The sequence below is a fragment of the Rhipicephalus sanguineus genome, chromosome 1 (genome assembly GCF_013339695.2).
Source record: "Rhipicephalus sanguineus isolate Rsan-2018 chromosome 1, BIME_Rsan_1.4, whole genome shotgun sequence".
NCBI lineage: Eukaryota > Metazoa > Arthropoda > Arachnida > Ixodida > Ixodidae > Rhipicephalus > Rhipicephalus sanguineus.
In genome coordinates this window covers 304,367,896-304,389,654 of record NC_051176.1, presented here as the reverse complement: position 1 = coordinate 304,389,654, position 21,759 = coordinate 304,367,896, and the positions used below count along the sequence as shown (strand labels likewise).

Sequence of the window (21,759 nt, the reverse complement as noted above, 5' to 3'; positions counted from 1 at the left end):
ATTGTTAGGCATCTAGCTTCTACATATACATTACAACTGTACAGCCAAAGCAAATTTGTGTTTGTTATTGAGTGCTCTCCTAAGCATGTCCCGTTTGCAAGACTGTAATGCTAGCACAATCTTTTTCAGTAGGCCAACTGCTTTAGAGCCCAAGCAACATGTTAGCACCATGTGCTTTGCGTCTTGGCACTGCAGTAGCCCAAACGCTTAGCCCATGTACTACGAATTGGTTCAGCCTCTAAATAAAATCGTGTGGCCTGTGCAAGTGACTCATGATGTGTCATGTAAAGAAGCTGGATGGCAAGCAGCCCTTCACACTGAATAACACAAGTGCGTTTTGTTTGTGAATTTATTCCAAACACAGTCAAATTATGTTGCACAACCAGATACGACAAACATTTCATCTGAACCTATTCTTGCTTCAGAGTAAATGGACAGGCTCCTACAAAATGCAACAAATCCTTGTACATTGTTCCATTAGCTCTTAAAACATAAGAGCAAGCAAGGGTCACAGTTGTCATACAGAAGAGGCCTTAGTTCAACAGAGAATGGATCAGTGCTTGAGAACTAAATGAAACCTGCAATATTTCCCCTAAAACGGGGGAGCATGGAGATGGGCAAAGACGTTCTTAATTTTGAACTCGTTTCACCTCTTAAAGCTAGACACCAGGCTGCTTATCGTATTCGTCAGTGGACAGTATCCCTCTGATGATGTGCATCAGATTTGTTTCCCAATGTTCAAATACACTACATCACTACCTTAAAAGTCAACAGCCCCCATGCAGTTCTCCCAACACAGAGTTCTCGTTGTTTCATGAAGCAGCCAGCACAGTAGTAAAATGAGACCACCCAAAAGCGATAACGAACTGTGTAGCAACCAGCCTATGTCGGCAAGAGTGAAAAAGTTGCATGATGCAAGAAATCTGCTGCACAGATTCAGTAGCAGTCTTGCTCTTGACAATAAAAAGCATTGAAGGGGGGGCAAAAAAAAAATAAACATTGGCTGCAAGCAACTTCAAAATGGATGCATTCCAGGCAGGTACTTAACCCAACTGGAAGCACTTCCACATGTGTCTGAGCATCAGTAACACTGCACGAAAGCTTTTTGTCTCCATACACTGTACCTTTTACACAAGGGCTGCTTAGAGCAGCATGCCAAATAAAGCAGTAAAAGGGGAAACTACAGCTGTCCAAGAGCACCACATAGTGACGTGCCTTGCAACCATTCCAGATAACAGAAGAGGCACTCCAAGTCTCTAAGGTGGCAGAGTGTGCACATATTGCCCAAGAAAGTCATGACAGTGCGCCTATTTAAACAGACTTCTCAAAACAAAGGTGGGATACGTCCAAATCGCAAGATGGCCTAGGGAGGGAACCTGGCAGCCCAAGTAGCAGTTTAAGTCCACTGAAGCGAGCTTTATTCTGTACAAACGTGCGAGCAAGAGCAGGCTTCTGGAGGCCCTCCCGATGACACGATTAACAGCAAGGGCTAGAACAGGCATGCCTACCTCAAGATCTACCAAGCCAGATGTGAAACTCAGCAAACTCCATTCGTGGCCATTTCACTGCCCACAAACCCTAGCGGCCTCCTGCAAAACCAAAAGAGAAAAGGAGTACACATTTGCTTTGTCAGTAACATGAACAAAACACAAACATCCAACAGTCTGGTAATAACTTTTTCAAAAGCTTTAACAAAAGTAAAATGAGTGCTATCCATAAACACTATGACAAGCTACACATGTTTTGGTTTTTTTATCCATTTGTGCATCACTTCCTTCTGCAGGTACGGTGCTACCTTGTTTTCCAAACAACTGCCTATGCTAAGCAAGTACTGAAAAGACACACTGCCCAAATTGCAGTTGTATCCAAGCAACACGTCCTTAGTCCTGCCGCCAACTCTTTCCAGGTGCAGTTTTGGTCCATAATGATTGTTTCAGAGAGCATCTAGGTGGTATTGACAACTGGAAAGATACGAGACAACCATGAATATTGTTGTGAAGGCCTACCTTTTTATACACAGGAAGTTAATTATGAGCTTTTTATTTACTTTATGTACTGCTAGCTGAAGTGAATGGAGAAATGCATCAAAATATAAAGTTTTAAGGGGAAACGTGGGTCTTGGAAAAGTGTTTTTTATTAGTTGGGCTAACTGAATGAAATTTAATACACTTATTCAATTTGTTCTGCAGATTCCAAATCTTCAAGTAGATTTTTATTATCTGCATTAGAACAAAAGATATGCAATTTCTGAGAGCACATTTTTTACGGTACTTTTTGGCAACATTGCTTTGTCAAACACAAAAACTAAATATGTGGCAAGACTGCCAGAGAGCTCGTCTAGCCGATGATGCTAATTTGATTGTTTTCATCGAACTTCGAACGAAGATAAATGGATGCAAACATGAGTGAAAAATTTTTTGCTTCGTACACTTCACGATTATAGAGAATTATCATTTGGTAAACAACATTATAAGAAAATAAATAGCATCATCGGCTAGACCAGCTTTCTGGCAATTATGCCGCATACTTTGCTTTTGTGTTTGAGGAAAAGAAGTTGCCAAGAATCCCCGTAAGAATTGTGCTAAAAAATGTCATAGAACTAGCATATCTTTTGTTCTAATGCAGCTATTAAAAATCTACTCAGAGATTTGGAATCTGCAGAAAAACCTGAGTATGTGTATTAAATTTCATCCGTTCACCCAACTATTAAAAACACTTTTCAAGAACCACGTCTCCCCTTAAAGCAATACATGGATGCAAAAAAAATTTTTTCACCTGATTTTTTTTTTAAACTCAAGTAGAACTCTCCACAGTTGCTCGGTGGCTATGGCATTGCATCACGGTTTCAAATACCAAATGCGTAAATGCTTGGGGTGCACAACTTCAGGATTTCATCGTAGAACTCTCCACAGTTGCTCGGTGGCTATGGCATTGCATCACGGCTTCAAATACCAAATGCGTAAATGCTTGGGGTGCACAACTTGAGGATTTCATCCAGTGTCCACCACAGCATCCATCATAACCCATAGTGAAATTTGAGCCCCCCAAGAAAGTAACTGCGTATTTGGCCAGAGTGCCAACATATTTCCCCTTTTGGTTCAGCTCCAAAATGAATCATGTGTCAAACTGAAAAGTTCTCGGGTCTGGTTCAGCCTTTATATATTTTCCTTCACTTAGCGTCCACTCTTAGGGTGAACACGACTCAGCATGGTCATGCAACGCTGAGTGCCAGTGCATCTGGTGTGGATACACATCAAAACGAAGCAACACAGGCACCTATCGAAGCGCACCGCCCTTACTTTGCTGTACAAACAACGGCACGCTCCAGCACTGTAGCAGACAACGCGAAGCACCTCCCATTGATTCCTGTGTGCCTGCGGCGCTTCGCTTTGAGGCATGGCCACACCGGATGCACTGGCACTTTCCGCAGAGTGCGGCCATGCTGAGCTGTGTTTACCCTAACAGCGGACGACCTTGTACACCTCTCGTGTCTTATTACATGTGAAATAAATATATATATAAAATATATATAAATACACTGCGATTGGAGGCATGCGGAAGTACCGAATTTTTTTTTTTTCAAAGGATACCAAAGTGTCCATTGTGTGGACATTTAATTTGGTTGCACCTGTATAAGCTGCCTTGCATTCATGCACACCTTGCCTCTAGTGGTTAAAGGGGCCCTCCAACACTATTCAACCCCCCATTTTTTACTTGCGGGTTGCGTAGACTGATGGCTGGGGATAATTTTAGCATAAGTTTAAGCACCGATATCAAATTATTTAGTATTTTAATCACGCGTTGAAGTCGCTACATCGCTGCTGACCGCATCAGCACGTAGTGGCGCTTGCCAGAACTATTGCGGGCGGAAATGACGAAGATGAGTGCTGGCCTATGATTGGATAAATGTATCGTTAGAAGTAATAACGGCGTTGCATCAAAGTTGAGATTACTATTGTGTTTCGTTTTTCTTTTCTGTGCTTTTTCAATGAACTCCAAATAGCCGCCGTCGCAACAAAAAAATATCACTACAACCACAAAGTACGACAGAGGCGCCGGCTGCCATTTCGCCTCTGGTTGCTATGGCTTTTTTTTTTTTTTTTTTTTTGCCTGCGCCGGTCGGATGTCCATATGAAACGCTTGCCCTTCTTCCTTCTTTTTGCGTCTGTACGTTTGCGAGCTGCCTCTTTCCGCATGTGCGGTAGGCTCATGATTGTTGTTGAAACGGTGCAAGTAATCCTCTTCGTTGAATTGTTGTCGCTGCACACTTGTAACTCGTCGGGCTGCTCACCGAACCCGCGTAGGGGCGACTGTGTTTAACCACCCATGCCGCTCCACAAATTCCCTTCTCAGAATGAGAAGAGGGAATGACACGGAATGTCGTTGTAAGGAACAGCAGACAAAGCCTCCCCAGCCTCGCTTTGAAGCAGTAGCGCCCGCTCACGTTCTGACAAGTCAGGTTTCAGGAACCACGTTTGTTACTATGGCAACGACGTCAACAATGCGTTGGAAAGGAGAAGCAACAATGGTGTGCGAGCTTCCCCTACGTAAGAGCTTTCAGCCCATTTCATTGGAGCGCCATCAGACGTCACAGCAGAGTGTGAAATGTCGTCACGTGACCCCGCGAAAATCGAGTTGAGGGTAGGCATTTTTTTTCTTGTATTTTGAATTTTCTAAATTGAATAACTTCGTACTGCGTGCCGCTATCGCTGCCGTTCTTGCTGCACTAGTTCGTCCGCACTTCAGTCTACGCAATCCACGAGTAAAAAATGGGGGGTTGAAGAGTGTTAGAGGGCCCCTTTAAGGGACTAAAGATTAGGCAACAACAGGCCTGTGCGACTGGTGTGGCCCTTACGATGCTTTCTTCTGGATAGTGTGACCAGGTTTCAACAATACACTCATGAAGGTTGTTTCAAATGGCTCAAACTTGTTTTTGTTTTTTTCTGCATAAGTGTATGAATTAACACACATGTTGTTACAGGTTGTTGCACCATTTTTATATTTTCCTGCATAGTTTATGGAGTTATTTTGCGGCCATGCGGTACTGCACCCAGGCTTGGTTGCGCAAAAATTAACGCAAGTGTCGGGAACAAAATTTGTGGCTACTTGAAGTCTTGCCTGTAGCATGGAGATCGTTTGTAAACTGCAGGAAGCTTTGAGCTTTTGTCCAGTGGCCTCCCTCTGATCTGCCCCAGCAGAGGGTCCATAGGGCTTTCTCAACAATTTGTTGAACAATTTAAAATCATGCGAAGCTTGTTGTATTTTGTTTCAACTGATGTTCACATTTTAGCACAAGATCTATTTTGCAACGTCTTCTGCGCCGCGCCATGAACGAGAGCGAGACTTCTGAGGGAGTCCACATGCACTCAGTTTTTTTCTGGCGGGAAAACTTTGCTGACGCCACCTTAAATTTTGTGCCGTTCCAGGAAAGTGCCCCCCTTCCATTTTTCCGGCAAATTTAACTTGCTAAAGGGGGGGCACTTGCTCAGAATTTTACGGTAGTGCATGAGCGCTGTCACATGATTTTAGCTCATATTTCATGGGCTACCTTAAAGGGGTATTCAGACGGGGGAGCATTACTCGGGAGATAAAGGCGGAGCCTAGTGACGTCAGCTCGCGAGGAGAAGTCTCCACAAATGCCCCCCACTCACACGGACGAGGCGAACGGGGGGGGAGACCAGTGTTACTAGACTACTCTGGTGGCTTGCACCACCCGTTTGACGAGCTGCAGACTGTACACCCGCTGCCGCTCTTTGCAGGGGCAAGTGCAACAATGTGTGCAGCCTAAAATATAGATACTGAGATAGTTGAATAAAAAGACGAAGACGCTGACCACAAGAGAACAAAAATGTAATAAGACGTTTCGGCACCCAGAACGGGAGCCTTGTTCACAATGAGAGCGAAAGGCGGAAGCTAAGCGTTTAAATAGTCTACAGCACGTGACCTAAACATCTTGCGTATGCGGGGGGCAGATTACCGTCCGTGCGGTTGAGCATGCTGTTTCTCGTTTGTATTGTCAAAGATTCCAGACACAATCTAGAAGTCCTTCTCGGTAGCGACAACACGTGCTCTGCCCCCGTCTATCTCATGATTTGAGACTTGCGCATGCTCGGCGAGGGCGTTTGATGACACCTTCTCGTTTTTCACATCATTACTGTACTGTTTCAGCCATCGCTCGAAGTTCCCAGATTCACCTATGCAGGGGTGCAACAGCCGAAATAGGATTTGGAGCAATTTTTGGAGCAGCAAAATGTTGCTTTTGGAGCACAAAAATCCAAATTAGGAGCAGGTTGCAAAAAAAACCTGAATTTTTTAGGGAGAAATCCCAAATTTGGAGCAGTATAACAAAGAAGGCTTACTTTTAGAAAAGAACGCAAAAATACGTAAAAACAATTCAACATTAACTAGTTCGTGCACAGTGCACGTGAACCACGGAGAAAGAAGTATTTGAGGAGGAGAATCTCCAGGCCGCGGCAGCGCGCGAGAGCGGAGCGATAGCATCACAGTGGAATGCGGTTTACGCCGAAGCACGACAGATGACGCTTTCGGCCTGTTGCCATCTTTTACATGCTCTCCTATGGACGCGACGCATAAAAATCGTGATAGCACCTCGCACATTGTAAAATTTCGAAGATTTCTGTCTTTAACATCAATCGGTAGATATGACAGATATTTTAGCTGCAGTTCCTAATCGATACTGCCAGAATTATAGGCCACACAGCGCTTGAAACGAAACTGCTAGTAGTGGCCTCTGAGCAGACGACGTCTGCCGCCGCATGTATGCACGCACCCCTCGCTCCTCGCTCGCATGTTGTGCGCGCGCATGCGTAGGTGGCCTTGGGACAGAAAGCTCCCTTCGCGAAGCGCTCTCAGTGGCTTCCGCGCGTTGCGCCGGCGGCGCCGACTCCTCGATGTTTGCGCGTGCTTTTCACGCCGCAACAAAGGAGAGTGCTTTGCAGATTTCGACCAGTGCTTCTTCAGGATGGGGCGGAAATGTGTCGTGCCGAACTGCAGCAGTGGGTACACGTCCTGCAAGGAGAAGGTATTTACTATCGAAGTTCCTAGTGACCCAGTGAGGTTGGAAGCGTGGGCTCGCGCCATACTAAGACCGAAAGTTGACGCCTCGTGACTACGTTTGCGAGAAGCACTTCTCAGACAGTGACATAGATAGGCAGCGCTATTATGGCGAACTTGGCGGCGAAGTTCTCATTGACAAACCGAAACAGCCAGTGTTACGAGACGCCGTGCCTTCAATCTTTCCACGCGCTGTCCCAGATACTCGTCTGCTGTTCTAAAAAGAAAGACAATGTGAAATTTCAACCACCTGAGGTTTTGTAACATGCACCAAAATGTAAGCACACGGGCCTTGAGCATGTCGCCTCCATCTAAATGCGGCCGCTGCAACAACCTAAATCCGAATTGATGGCATACAGATAAGTCCCATCATTCGTTGAAACTTCGCGAAGCGCTCTCAGTGGCTTCCGCGCGTTGCGCCGGCGGCGCCGACTCCTCGATGTTTGCGCGTGCTTTTCACGCCGCAACAAAGGAGAGTGCTTTGCAGATTTCGACCAGTGCTTCTTCAGGATGGGGCGGAAATGTGTCGTGCCGAACTGCAGCAGTGGGTACACGTCCTGCAAGGAGAAGGTATTTACTATCGAAGTTCCTAGTGACCCAGTGAGGTTGGAAGCGTGGGCTCGCGCCATACTAAGACCGAAAGTTGACGCCTCGTGACTACGTTTGCGAGAAGCACTTCTCAGACAGTGACATAGATAGGCAGCACTATTATGGCGAACTTGGCGGCGAAGTTCTCATTGACAAACCGAAACAGCCAGTGTTACGAGACGCCGTGCCTTCAATCTTTCCACGCGCTGTCCCAGATACTCGTCTGCTGTTCTAAAAAGAAAGACAATGTGAAATTTCAACCACCTGAGGTTTTGTAACATGCACCAAAATGTAAGCACACGGGCCTTGAGCATGTCGCCTCCATCTAAATGCGGCCGCTGCAAAAACCTAAATCTGAATTGATGGCATACAGATAAGTCCCATCATTCGTTGAAATAAATTATACCTAACTCATTGAGTTCACGTTATATAAAATTATAGATTTCACGTTGTACAAAAAATATCACGGTGGTAATTTTCCTGTATGTGACGCCATTTTTCTCGTTAATTTACCGAAAAAACTTGGAGTGCGCTTGAGCTTCGCCTTTAAGAGTAGAACGCGATAGCGTAATCGGGCCCCGTGCGCATCGCCTTCTCAATTTATAGCCTCACCGACACGGACGCCGACACCGGCATTTCTGCGAAACGGACTCTTTAATGCTGTCGCGTTAAATATGGTGCCGGCGAGGACGCACAAAAACACATCCATTCGGGCGAGAAGTGCGAACGGCGAATCGGCGACGAATGGCCTTGAACCGACGAGCTTCGTCGGAGAGCGCGGTGAGATGGACGCGCGCATTTTTCCTTCTCCGCTAGCGGACTCTCATGACAGAGGGCGCGTGAGCGCTGTGCCCGATTTCGTGACTTTATTAGGATGCCCGAGCGAGCGCAGTTTCACCTCCTCTAGAATTCTTGCTCCGTGACGTGAACACTGCTATTTCAATAAAAGCAGTGTGGTGAGCCACCCCATATAGTGCGAACAATGACTAAGTCCACATTAGCATTTGCAAGACCTGTCAAATAATTCGACAGGCACTGGAAATGCTAATGTGGACCTGCGAACCTGGCAACCTGGAAATTTGGGAGATTCGTAAAGCAGGAGCAAGTGGGGGTACCGAAAAAAGAAAACTGGCATACGCTTTTGTCTATTGTTTCTCAAGGCCACAGAAACGCCATACACAGCTGCTCCAAATGATTGCCAATAATTTTTTAGACGTCAGCGATCATACTAGTACTCGTAATTACACGGCGCGTGCACGAATGAGTAATTAAGGAACAAAATGTGCTGTGTCCCTGACAGCTAGTACAAATAGCCCCTTCTAAATCTTAGTATGCTTTTCCGCAAGACACCAATGTACTGCGGCAAAAGTGGCTTTTGAGAACTACTGTCCTTTTCTATTGCGATAGCAACTATATATATATGGGCACTCTCGACGAGTTTTTGCCGTCATCTCCCGTATAAAGTCCAAATTGATAACATATCCCTGTGCATAGTATGTTCTACCGTGGGTAAAAGCGTGCAAATGCGTGCGACGAACGCGGCTGAAGCAGATATGAAACAAGCCAGCCCATCTCCGTCGCTCGGAGGGCGCATGCGACACCACTCCGCTCGGGAAGCCTGCCATCGAAGCATAGAGGAAACGCCCCACCCATCTTGAACGAGTATGAAAAGACGCGAGAGAGGGGCGGGGGGTGAGGGAAGGGCTGTCACTAGAGCAGCAACTTTTTAACTTTGATTCTAAGGGCGCGGTCGCAGTCGCTGGCGTGCGCGCTATCTCGGCAACCATCATTGGGCGGCTGCTACGTGCTGCGCTCTCAATGCGAAGACACTGTGCAGAAAGAGCATCTTTCCCTGGAAATGCCGTATTCTCTTACACTAACGTTTTCTAGAGTTACGCGAGATCGGATACAAAAGAGTTTGCTGCCAGCCTCACTTCGTATAGCATTACAATTTGTTGCTATCGCATTCATTGCTTCGTCCTTCCGGTGAAACTGACTTTTTTCTTTCTTTTTTTTTCGCGGGGGGGTTAAGGTTAGTGTCTGTGGGTCTGTATTGGATGACGATGCCCACACTGCAGACAACGCGGCCTCCATTTCTCGCTCAAATTTGTGCAAATGAGAAAATTTTAGGCTGGTCGGGCATTTTGGCGCAGCGTGGCGCAATTTTAAAAAATTGCACGGTTTTGGCTCAGCTTGGCGCAAAAATAAGGAATTGTATCAAATTGGCGCAATTGGCACAGCTGTTGCATCCCTGCCTATGTACACACTATCAGGGTTACCAGATGGTGCGAGCCTCAAACCGCCAAATTGGACTCCGAGGTAGCCCAAACATAGCCCAACGTGAAAATTTGAAGTAGCCCAAAAATAGCCAAAATCAGTAAATGTATGCGTGAATCCGTTGTATTGCGTAATATTTTTTTTGCTATTCAATCCAGAATGATTGAGCGATGGCTGCAGAATCTAGAAAAGTTTATTGCCACATGATAAATGAATGCAATCACAAAGAAATATAGAAGCATATTTACAAAAAGCAGAAATAGGTAGGGTTTACAAAAAGTAGAGATATACAAAAACTCAAATGAAATAGAGAAAACAACAAAAGAGATGAAAGTGGAAAAGCGAAAGAACTTAGACATGATCACTTGATGTGGAGGCCGAGGCACTGCAAAGAAAACAAGCCCCGCATTCAGTGGTGTATCCAAGGAAGTGTGTGTGTGTGTGTGTGTGTGTGTGTGTGGGGGGGGGGGGGTCCGTTCGCCCCCTCAGAGCCTCAGACCCAAAACGCAATTAAGTGGACAAAAGTGGCCAAATTTAAGTACATTTAAGTGGACGAAATGACAAACTGCCACCGCCAGGGTCACTGAACCTGCGACCTTCAGATGGGCGCTTCCCACGTGTCACGCGAACTAGTAGCTTTCACAATCATGTGCCCCCTTCCCCTTTTCGGGAGACTTGAAAATATGCGCCAATGACTGACCAAGCGCCACCCCCCCTCCTTCTCGACGTTTTCTTTTTTTCTACCTGTTCTCCGCCACATAATCCTGCAGCAGCGGTTCCCGAGTCTTTAGATATGTGCACGATTTCTTAGTACTTGTACAGTGTGATGTCTCGGGGTCGCATTCCGGGTTGTCGCAAATTGTTGGGGTATTTGAAGAACGTCTTTCCACTCTTGTCATAACACGTGAAATGTCAGACGGACACCCTCCGATTCAGTAAGAACTGTAAATGCATGCGTATTCAACAAAGCATTTCATAAGAAACACAGGTGTGCATTCTACTTAGAAGCACTTCCGCTGTTATCTTGGATTTTGGTCTGGGACTGAGCAAGAGGGCCCCCTCCACATCCTTCTTATTATTTTTCACTGTGTGGTGGGGGGAAGGAGGGGGAGGGGGGTGCTTGCTCGGCATTTTACAGTAGTAGAAGTAAAGAAAGTCTAGAGAAAACGTGAGCCATCAACAGTGCGGTTTCAAACTGACGACACGTGAAGCCCTTTCTTGGGCTACGTCTCTTTTTTTTATAGGTGCTGGGATCGTTCAACACACTGGAATGTTTTGATGGCGGGACCTATTAGCGGCATGTGCATGTAAGCCTTGGCATTTTTTGTATAGAGCTTTCTAACAGAGAGAACACCACCTTTCTTGGCTTCTGCACGGGAGTACAAAAGCTGACATCGCGCCTCGGTACTGCATTTTTGGGGGGTCAGGCATGCTAACAAGAGCCCAAAGGGGCTTATGGCGGGGCCTTCGTTGACAAGGTGCATTAGAGTTACTGGAGAGTGCCGGGGACGCTCGCTCCTGCTTTCCTTTGTATTCTCCGTGGGTGCAGCTGCTGGGGGGCACTTGTAAGGCTGGAGGTACAAACGAACGCAAGAGCGTGCATGCGCCGTTTGGGGTCCCCGATACCAAAATTATCTACATTTTGTAGCTTTTTGGAATTCTTGGCTAGTCGATAGCAATGTAGCCCAAAAATAGCCACATAGCCAAAGAGAAAAATTCGACGCCAACTCGAACAAAAAGTAGCCCAATTTGGCTATTAATAGCCCAATCTGGTAACACTGCACACTATCGCAGTTCGCGCACGGGATTTTGCACACAACACCAGGAAAGCACTCTTTTCATAATTTGTCTTTCACGTTCACGAGAGTGTGTTTCAGCTTGCGCGTGGGTACATGAGCTACGTGCACGTCGTACTTGCGCAGAACACGGGCCAAAGTCTTGCTCACGCCAGGCACGTAGGGTATACTGCATCGTTCCGAGCATTGTGACGGGGCTGTGGATGAGCGTTCCAACTTGCGTTCAACGGACAACACGAAGGAATCCGGGTAACCACTTCCCGACAGGTTACCCGGGTGCCAAAACGTCTTATTATATTTTTATTCTCTTGTGGTCGGCGTCTTCGTCTTTTTATTCAATGATTCTTCCCGACCAGACGGGCGTACGTCAACGGACAACACGAAGGTATCCGGGTAACCACTTCCCGACAGGTTACCCGGGTGCCGAAACGTCTTATTATATTTTTATTCTCTTGTGGTCGGCGTCTTCGTCTTTTTATTCAATGATTCTTCCCGACCAGACGGGCGTACGTCGAAGCCTTGATTTCAGATACTGAGATACATTTGTCTTTGACCTAACTCCATATTTCGGAGATATATTTGCAAAAATACGAAAAAAGTATCCTGAAATACAGATACCGGAATACTTTGTTTCCGGGATGTTAGCGGATGCTCCACAAAGACATTAATAAGTGCCGCATAATATCGTGAATAATGTTGCAGCACACAAACTTGCAAGTCAAGCATATCACTCGAATCATTACAGAACACTATTTAAGAAAAGGTATACATTTATTTTACAAACAAGATTTGTTTTGCTGAGGATGTTGTTGCATTAATTGTACTTAAGCAACAGCAGCTTCTCAATAGGCTGTCTTCCATGACAGCATCGGTTCGGCTTCAACACAACTTGCGAACTGAAAAAGTGGCTGGCCGCCCGAAAAAAATTAGGGGTGCTACACTACTAGCCTTGCAAGGCAGTCACTTTCGTCGCCAGAGGCCTACAACACTGCCTTCATGATCCTAACGTGAGCAGCATCCGGCACTTTACCACACGGACAATTCTGTGGGTATTGGAAACCAATCACCGCCCTGCTTGTGTCACCGCCCAACTTCGTGCATTTTTCGGCTTGCCTTAGCAAAAAAGTCTTCCTTTCTCCTTGAAAACATGTCAGCTCATTTCCAACAAAAAAAAGTAACGAGATACCCATGTCCTGCACAGTATCACAACATAATGGATACAACATAAAAGTATTTTACTAATGAGATACAAATACCTCTCTAAAATGTATCTCGATACAGAAATACAGGTACTCAAAAGTATCTCCAAGATACTACGCGATACTCTTTTTTGCGATACTGCCCAGCCCTGGTGGCGGATAACCACTTTTTCTTAAATCATTGGTTCTTGTCATTTGAAACACTATGTATACAAGATACCCAGCTCTCGATTGTTTTGTGTACTGAATCTCTTGCTGCGAAAGAGCTGCTGATAAAAATGAAAACCAAAGTACATTTTTCTGCCTATTATGGTTCTGCCGAAGCACAATAGTAGCATCCATAGCTTTGGTTATCAGAATAGGGTAATGAGAACGAAACCGAATATAACAAACACAAATATGTGTTTCCTCTTGTATCTGCAATGAAATTGAATGCCTCTTGATTCTACAGCAGAGCACAAGCAAGATGGTTCCTCCCCTCATGTGTCAATAATGCCGTGAAAGCATGCCCTCTTGCCCCTCCCCACAGTTTTTTTTTTTTTTTTTTTGTCACAGCAACTTGGCCTGCCAGGCAATAAATTGAGGGGAGGAGGGGGAGCTTGACACAATTCACACCTACTTTCTGGTATACCTGCCGACTATAGGTGCGTAGTGCTTTGTATGAGTTATATGTTCTTGTGCTTACCATCATACATAGAACGCTAAAGCTTAAATATACTCGTGTCCATTATACAGAATCTCGACTCCTTTATAGTATAATCTTGCAAGGTGTGCTTGGTAAACAAAGCACAAACTATGGATGTTACACACAACATCAACCCACACTGGGTACTTCTCAAGAAATTGGCCTAACGAGGAACAAATTAAATACCCATTCCTTCAAGTACATATAAGAAGCCTTTCTTCCTCTACAGCCGATTTACACGAAAAAGCAGGGTACTCACATGTTAAGATCAGTATACGGCCACATTGCTCTACTGGCAGAGCAAGTTTCGGATAAGGTGAAGAAATTTTCACAAAGGGCTGTAAGTTTAGGGGCTTTACCAACTTCACTTGGAACCAATTTCTGCAGCTTTTTTTTTTTAACTTGTTGCTGTGCATGCATTCATAGTGAAAAAAAAGGGAGTGGGCATTTCTCTTTCCAGTGGTAGGTAGCACTGGGAAAGTAATGGTCAATCCTGTTTGTAAGGCAAAAATGATGACATCCCAGCAGAAAACTGCTCACCTGCAGCAGCACCGGGCTGTCCGGCCATGGCGCCTGAAGCAGCAGCTGAGGCAGCTGCCTTCTGCTTGAGCATGGTCCAGTCAAAGACGTAATCATACTGGTGATTCAGCGTGCGGAAAAGAATGCGAAAGATCTGGCGCAGGTACTTGTAGTCTGGCATTTCCTCAAAGCGTAGGCCACGGCAGTAGTTGAGGTACATGGTGAACTCAGCTGGGAAACCTTTGCAGAGCACCTCGACAGGAGTGGACATCTTTTTCTCACTAATTTTTTCATACTTCTGCTTCTTGGTGGCTGCCTTCAGGCCTTGCCAGGGCAAGCTACCCCGGTTGAAATACATCAGCACATATCCCATGGACTCCATGTCATCCCGGCGACTCTGCTCAATGCCCAGGTGTGCGTTGATGGATGCGTACCGAGCCGTGCCCGTCAAGTTTTTGTCCTCCCGATATGGGATGTGCTGCTTGTTCCGGTTGTCTCGGTACTTCTTGGCCAGCCCAAAGTCAATCAGGAACAGCTGAAGAAACAAGAATGTCCACTCTAGTGAATTTCAAGTAAATTGTTAAAGACATGAGTACTTAAGGGCCAACTAAAATACAGCTGTTGCCATCACCTAACGAGGGCACCGATATCAGGAAACAGTGACAAGACGTTGCATGCAGTATGGTCATCACGTATTGTCGCTTTTCAGCAAAACCTGGCATATCCTAAGTATATCTTTTTCATTTATACATGTATGTGCTCTACCAATGCCCACCTCTTTCCAAATGTGCATGTCTGTGGGCTGTCATCAGGGGTGCAACAGCCAAAATGGGATTTGGAGCAATTTTTGGAGCAGCAAAATGTTGCTTTTGGAGCATGAAAATCCAAATTTGGAGCAGTATAACAAAAAAGGCTTACTTTTAGAAAAGAAAACAAAAATACGTACAAAGCATTAAAAGTCAGCTAACTCGTGCCCGGCGCACGTGAACACTGCTATCTCAATAAAAGCACTGTGTTGAGACACCCCACAGTGCGAACAATGACAAAGTCCACATTAGCATTTGCAGGGCCTGTCAAATAATTCAACAGGCACTGCAAATGCTAATGTGGACCTGCGAACCTGGCAACCTCGAAATTCGGAAAATTCATAAAGCAGGGCAAGTGGGGGTTGAGAAAAAAAGAAACTGGCAAACGTCTTTGTCTACTTGTTTCTCAAGGCCGCAGAAACTCCATACACAGCAGCTTCAAATGATTCCCAATAATTTTTTTAGATGTCGTCGATCATATTATACTCTTAATTACACGGCGCGTGCACAAATGAGTAATTAAGGAACAAAATGTGCTGTGTCCCTGACAGCTAGTACTAATAGCCCCTTCTAAATCTCAGTGTGCTTTCCCGCAGGGTCCCAGTGTACTCCGGCAAAAGTGGCTTTAAAGCGTTCTGCACACAATAAAACAAGCATCAGGAAATTTGAGAACCACTGTCCTTTTTTATTGTGATAGCAATTATATGGACACTCTCGACGGGTTTTTGCAGTCATGTCCCGTATAAAGTCCAAATTGATTACACCCCCCCACACAGAGTATGTTCTACCGCGGGTAAAAGTGCGCGAGTGCGGGCGACGAATGCGGCTGAAGCAGAAATCAAACGAGCCGGCCCATTCCGCTCGAGAGGCCTGCCGTAGAAGCAGAGAGGAAACGCCCCACCCGTCTTGAACGAGCAAGAAAAGACGCGAAAGAGGGGGGGGGGTGGAGTCACGTGAGCAGCAAGCTTGAACTTTGAGCGCGGTCGCGATCGCTGGTGCGTGCGCTATCTCGGCAGCCATCAGCGGGTGCCTTGTATACCCTTCTACGTGCTGCGCTCTCAATGCGAAGACACTATGCAGAAAGAGCATCTTTCCCTGGCTGGAGCGGCCGTATTCTCTTACAACGTTTTGTAGAGTTACGCGAGATCGGATACAAAAAAGTTTGCTGCCAGCCTCACTTCATATAACATTACAATTTGTTGCTATCGCATTCATTGCTTCGTCCTTGTGGTGAAACTGTGACTTTTTTTCTTTTCTTTCACGAACAAGGGGGGGGGGGGGTAAGGGTTAGGATCTGCGTGTCTGTATTGGATGATGATGCCCACACTGCAGATGACCAATGCGGCCTCCATTTTTCGCTAAAATCAGCGCAACTGAGAAAATTTTGAAGCTGGTCAGGCATTTCGGCGCAGCGTGGCGCAATTTTAACAGATTTCACGGTTTTGGCTCAGCTTGGCGCAAAAATAAGCAATTGTATCAAATTGGTGCAATTGGCGCAGCTGTTGCATCCCTGTGTCATCCACCAATCAATCACAAATGACACCAATAAAATGCACAAGACAATCTCAACAGAGGCTGATGATGATGTATGGGGTTTTATGGCGTAAGGGCCACTGATGGCCAAAGAGCACCATTACTAATGATGGGATGTTTAGACTTGTCAGTGATTTGCATTGTCATGATGTAGGATGGCTGTAAAGGGGCCTTAAAAAGACGCGCTCTGTGCAAGCGTAAAAAATACATACACAGTAAAATTATGGTGATGGTGTATGGAATGGTCTATGGTTATTTAATAAATGATGAGCAATCATAATTGCGGAAGGTGAGAAGCGGTGACTAGCACGTGTGCCTCCTCACTTCCTTTGCATCCAAAGGCATGGAGGCCAGTGCTTTTCTTTGAAAGAACTACCGCAGCAGCGGCCTCTCTGGAGAAGCTGTGCTGCGGTTCCCTGGGTAAATAACATTAAAACTATGTATATCTCTGAAATAATGGAAGAGTGAGTCATGGTTAAATATAGGTTCCCTGCCTATGAACATTGAAGGGGGAAGTGGAAGATGTTGGCAGTATGATGGGAAATGTTTTTCTCTATCTTCTAGATGCGTGCATTGAAGCAGGATGTGCAGGACAGTAAGTGGTGCACCGCATTTTTAACACATGGGTGGGTCACCATCGCACAAAAGGTGTGCGTGTGTACTATATGTATGTCCTATTCTAATGTGGAATGTGGTAGGGTGAACTCTGCCCCTAGCATAATTTAGCAATGCAGTTTTTGAATCACTTGAGGATGTAGGTAGCATTGGAACTGCAGAGCGCTAGCGCAATAGCGATCTCTTCCGCTTCTTCTGGTTTTGTTCCCTGTGGTAATTCTTTTATTAATGGAGGGGTGTCAGAGTTCACCCTACCACATTCCACATGCTAACCCAGAATCACCCTTCCTCACGCAGCGCTGAGCTCATCTGGGTGCCCGCGCATTCGGGAAACCCTGGCAATGAGGCCGCCGATTCTTTAGCCCAAGGGTCGAGAAACCAGGCACAGGTGGATCTCATGGAGGGTTTCTCGAAGGAGCGTGCATGTACTTTTGCTGAGCTCACTGCGAATGCTCGTGCTGAAAGGCAAATATACCCACCCCCCTACTCTTCCCTTACTACCAGGGAACAGCACCTATGGCGCCGTCTGCAAACGCGCACTTTACCTACCCCCTCCCTCCTCTCCCACTACCGACCCACCCCACCTTCCTGCCCTCTGTGCAATGCACCGAGGGCAAACCTAACCCACATTCTCCTGGACTGTCCATCTTCTCCTCCTCTCGGCGGGTCGGTGCCACTCAAAACCTGGGAGGACTGGAAGATCGCCGCCCGCCGGGCTGCCAACGTCATGGACTTATTAGACATAAAACATTTGAGTGTGGTGGGGTCGTGCGGGGACCCAGGGGGCCTGGGAGGTCCTGAATTCTCTTGCAATAAAGTTTTTTCAACTCCTATTCTAATTCTGCAAAGTGTGACTTCAGTGTGACGCGACTTTGATACCAGTGACCAGATGCCAAGACGTGGCTTGATGACGTGTAGCTTATTTTGTTTGTGCCTATCCCATGTGCTCTGCCAAAAGGCCCTGAGCTTTCTTTTGAGGAAGGGTTTTAAGTCTAGTGCAGGGATGGCTATGGATTTATTAGGACTGTTTTCGTGGGCGGATGCAGCTAGCTGGTCCGCCAACACGTTGCCTTGGATCTCGCGGTGCCCTGGCACCCAGCACACTACGACACGCTGTTTAAGAGCATAGACCGTGCATAGGAGTGTGTAGAGGGAGATGAGGACTGGGTTTTTGTTCTTTTTGAGAGTTTTGAGGGCTGTTACCACGCTTAGGGATTCAGTGTATATAACTGCCTTTTGTAGCTTTAATTGTTTAATGTGTATCCCTTTGTATCCCATGGCCAATCCAGCTGCGCAAATAAATATTTTTTTGCGTATATGCAATTACAATACATACGAAAGTGGGAATAAACCAAAACATGGGAAGTTTTAGCTTTAGTTCTAGAAGAAAACATGTGTCCACATATGTGGATGCTGGGAACACCAGTTACACTGGGTCCACCATCCTTCTTCATCATACATGGGAACTTTGCTTAATCACTATCATCATCACTACTTACTATAATCAACGCCATCATCAGTTCAATGTGTTCAGCACCATCATCATCACCAGCACCACCACCACCACCATCATCATCATCATTATTATTATTATTACTATGATCATCATCATCATCATAAAGGGTCACGTGGCCGATGGCTAACGGCTCTGATTCAGCGCCTTCATCATCACCATCATTATCACCATTCAAGGCCCATCTGCTTGCCCACCGCTCTACTTCAACGTGTTCGTCATCACCTTTATCGTGGTTGATCATCATTACTAGTGCGTTCATGGTTACTTTCAAACTGAATGCTTTCATCATCAGCAGTAGCATCTTTCGTAAGGCATTTGCTTGTTGATGGCTCTACTTCAACGTGCTAATTACCGGTGCCCTCCAAATTGGATCATTCGCTTCTGCTAGTCAGCTCGAAAATTATGGCATGTATGTCTTCATCACTTAATGCACGTCCAGAATAAAGCAAATTAATTCTAAATAACTTCTACAAGGCGTGTTTAGCTATATTACTGATAATGTTTTGGGTAGAGCCGCACGGCAACGAAGCGGGTCTTGCTACCATGCGGCGTTCTATCAGCTTTTTACACGATCTCGGTATGCCTGGTGTCCACAAACGTGGACGCCGCAGCGACAACTCAACTTGCAAATCTTTGGTCGCTCACAGTGCAACAAAAGTCACACAAAGACAAGATAAACCCTTCCTTTTCTCAAATAAATCTGAATAACATAAAAGATCTTACAACGTTAGAGCGAACCTATAAAAATTATGTAGGCATACACCTCTACAGGCGACTTGTGAAGAACGCCATTGTTCTGTGCGCACTTACCGCTGTTGGTGCACAGAGGTGGGCACATATAGATGTTTTTATGAAATTCTGAAGTAATGTCAACATTTCAAATCGATTTTTAAGGCAATGCGTTGGCTAGCCTGATCCCACTTCACTGATATGTTTTGTCCACATATGTGGACGCTGGGATACAAAGGGTTAACAGCCACAAGTATCGCGTAAGCTTCTGCCGTGAAGATACTTGAATCAGGGTGCAGAATACCGGAATCCGAAAAGGATGGACCAACGGCTGCATAAGACACGGAAATATCGGACTTTGAGGCGTCTGTAAAGAATTCTGGACAAGTGTATTCGTGTTGTAGTTCGAGGAAGTATGCACAGATATGTGCAATAGGCGCGTGTTTTGTAACAAACTAGTGTTTTGTAACTTCCACGAAAGATATATTGCAATCTATACGCTGCCACTGCCACGGCGGGAGTTATGCAGCGGGAGCCATTAGACAGTGTTCAAGAAGTGGCACACCCGCTTCCTGAGCTAGGCCCCTCACACGAAGTGAGTAGGGCTGTCTCACTGAAGGACGGTTGTCAAAAAGTGCAGAGCTGGACAAATCATTGACAGCAGAGTGTGAGGGGCGTTCGTTGTTTGCATGCACCTTGAGAAAATATGTGAACGATATGTAGGATCTCTGCAAGTGGAGCGACCACTCATTGGATTCAACGTAGAGGCTCTCTACAGGGCTCGTTCGAAAAGCGCCCGTAGAGAGACGGATACCCAAATGGTGGACAGGGTCAAGGATTTTCAAGGTGCTCTGTGTTGCAGACTGATAAACAACGGCCCCATAGTCTAGGCACGTTCGAATGAGGCTTTTATACGGGTTCATTAGGCATTTCCTGTCGCTGCCCCATGAAGTGCGCGACAACGCTTTTAGGATATTCATAGTCTTCATGCACTTATTTTTTATGTATTTGATGTGTGATATAAAGGTGAGTTTAAAGTCCAGAATGACGCATAGAAACTTGTGCTCTACCTCTACAGGTAACCGCTGGCCATGCAGGTCAATTTCGGGATTCTAGTGGAGGCCTCTCTTTCTAAAAGAGAGAACACAGGTGCTCTTTTGTGGATTTAACCGGAACCCATTCTCATCTGCCCATTAGGACACCTTGTTCAGGCCGAGCTGGACCTGCCGCTCACAAATCGCGAGACTGCACGATTTAAATGCTATTTGGATGTCGTCAACATACGTGCAATAAAACATAGTTTGTGGGATACAACGATGCAACGAGTTCATTTTTATAATGAAAAGTGTACAGCTGAGTACACCACCCTGTGACACGCCGGTTTCCTGCACGAACGATCATGACAAAGCATTTCCAACCCGAACACGGAATGTGCGGTCTGACAGACAACTTTCAATTATATTTAACATCCGGCCACGTATGCCTAAGTGTGTCAGATCTCTCAGTATGCCGAACCGCCACGTCGTATCATAGGCCTTTTCATATCTAGGAATACAGAGGAAGAATTGTCTGTGGACAAAAGCCTCGCGAATTTGTGCCTCAATACGTACGAGGTGGTCAGTGGTGGATCGACCTTCTCGGAAGCCGCACTGATATGGATCAAGCAGCTTGTTTGATTCTAGGAAATGTGTTAAGCGGCAGTTAATCATCTTCTCAAATACTTTACAAAGGCAACTTGTTAATGCTATGGGCCTGTAGCTGGAAACACTAGATGGATCCTTTCCCTGTTTCAGAACAGGGATCACAATGGCCTCTTTCCAGGCAGAGGGAATCTCGCCGAGGTCCATACAGCATTATAGAGGCAGAGGAGAGTTTTCTGTGTTTCGTAGGGTAAGTGTTTAAGCATTTGGTATATAACACAGTCAGATCCTGGGGCAGATTCTTTGCAGCAGTTAAGCGCTGCTTGCAGTTCAGCTAAGTTGAATGGTTCGTTGAATGATTCGTTTTTTGCACATTTTCTTTCTAGCTTTTGCCTTTCTATAGTTGTTTTGTGTCGTTTGAATGTGTCGGAGTAGTGCGTAGAGCTAGACACACGTTCAAAATGTGCACCAAGAGAGTTTGCTTGGTCTTCCAGACTGTTGCCATCTGTGTTTACTAAAAGGAAGTGAATGTGTTTGTTTGCCTCTTAACCTATTTACCCTGTTCCACGTCTTAGCCTCGTCTGTGTAGGAGTTAATACCTGATAAATACTTCTGCCAGCTTTCTCTTCTTGCCTGTCAGCGTGTTCGCCCGACTTGGGACTTGATCATTTTAAAATTGATAAGATTATCAGCAGTAGAGCAGTCGCGGAGTAACCCCCACGCTTTGTTTTGCTTTTTTCAAGCGTTCCGGCAATCGTCGTTCCACCATGGGACACGACGTT

At 45.8% G+C, this 21,759-nt stretch overlaps 1 protein-coding gene across 3 annotated transcripts in view; it reads right to left on the bottom strand.

The window, feature by feature from the left end:
* Nucleotides 1–322: 322 nt before the first annotated feature.
* The window catches only part of LOC119379392 (casein kinase I), a 42,483-nt gene continuing 21,046 nt past the window's right edge, over nucleotides 323–21,759 (bottom strand). Inside the window, exons 5-6 of one of the 3 annotated variants that reach the window (XM_037648712.2) lie at nucleotides 14,160–14,673; nucleotides 323–1,589 (exon numbers count right to left, since the gene is read on the bottom strand). In XM_037648712.2, the coding sequence (XP_037504640.1) occupies nucleotides 1,579–1,589; nucleotides 14,160–14,673 (525 nt within the window). In that variant the 3' untranslated portion in view covers nucleotides 323–1,578. Of the gene's footprint in view, nucleotides 1,962–12,599; nucleotides 12,644–14,159; nucleotides 14,674–21,759 lie in introns of those variants that run through there. The other 2 variants (XM_037648711.2, XM_037648710.2) reach the window with 2 other exon arrangements.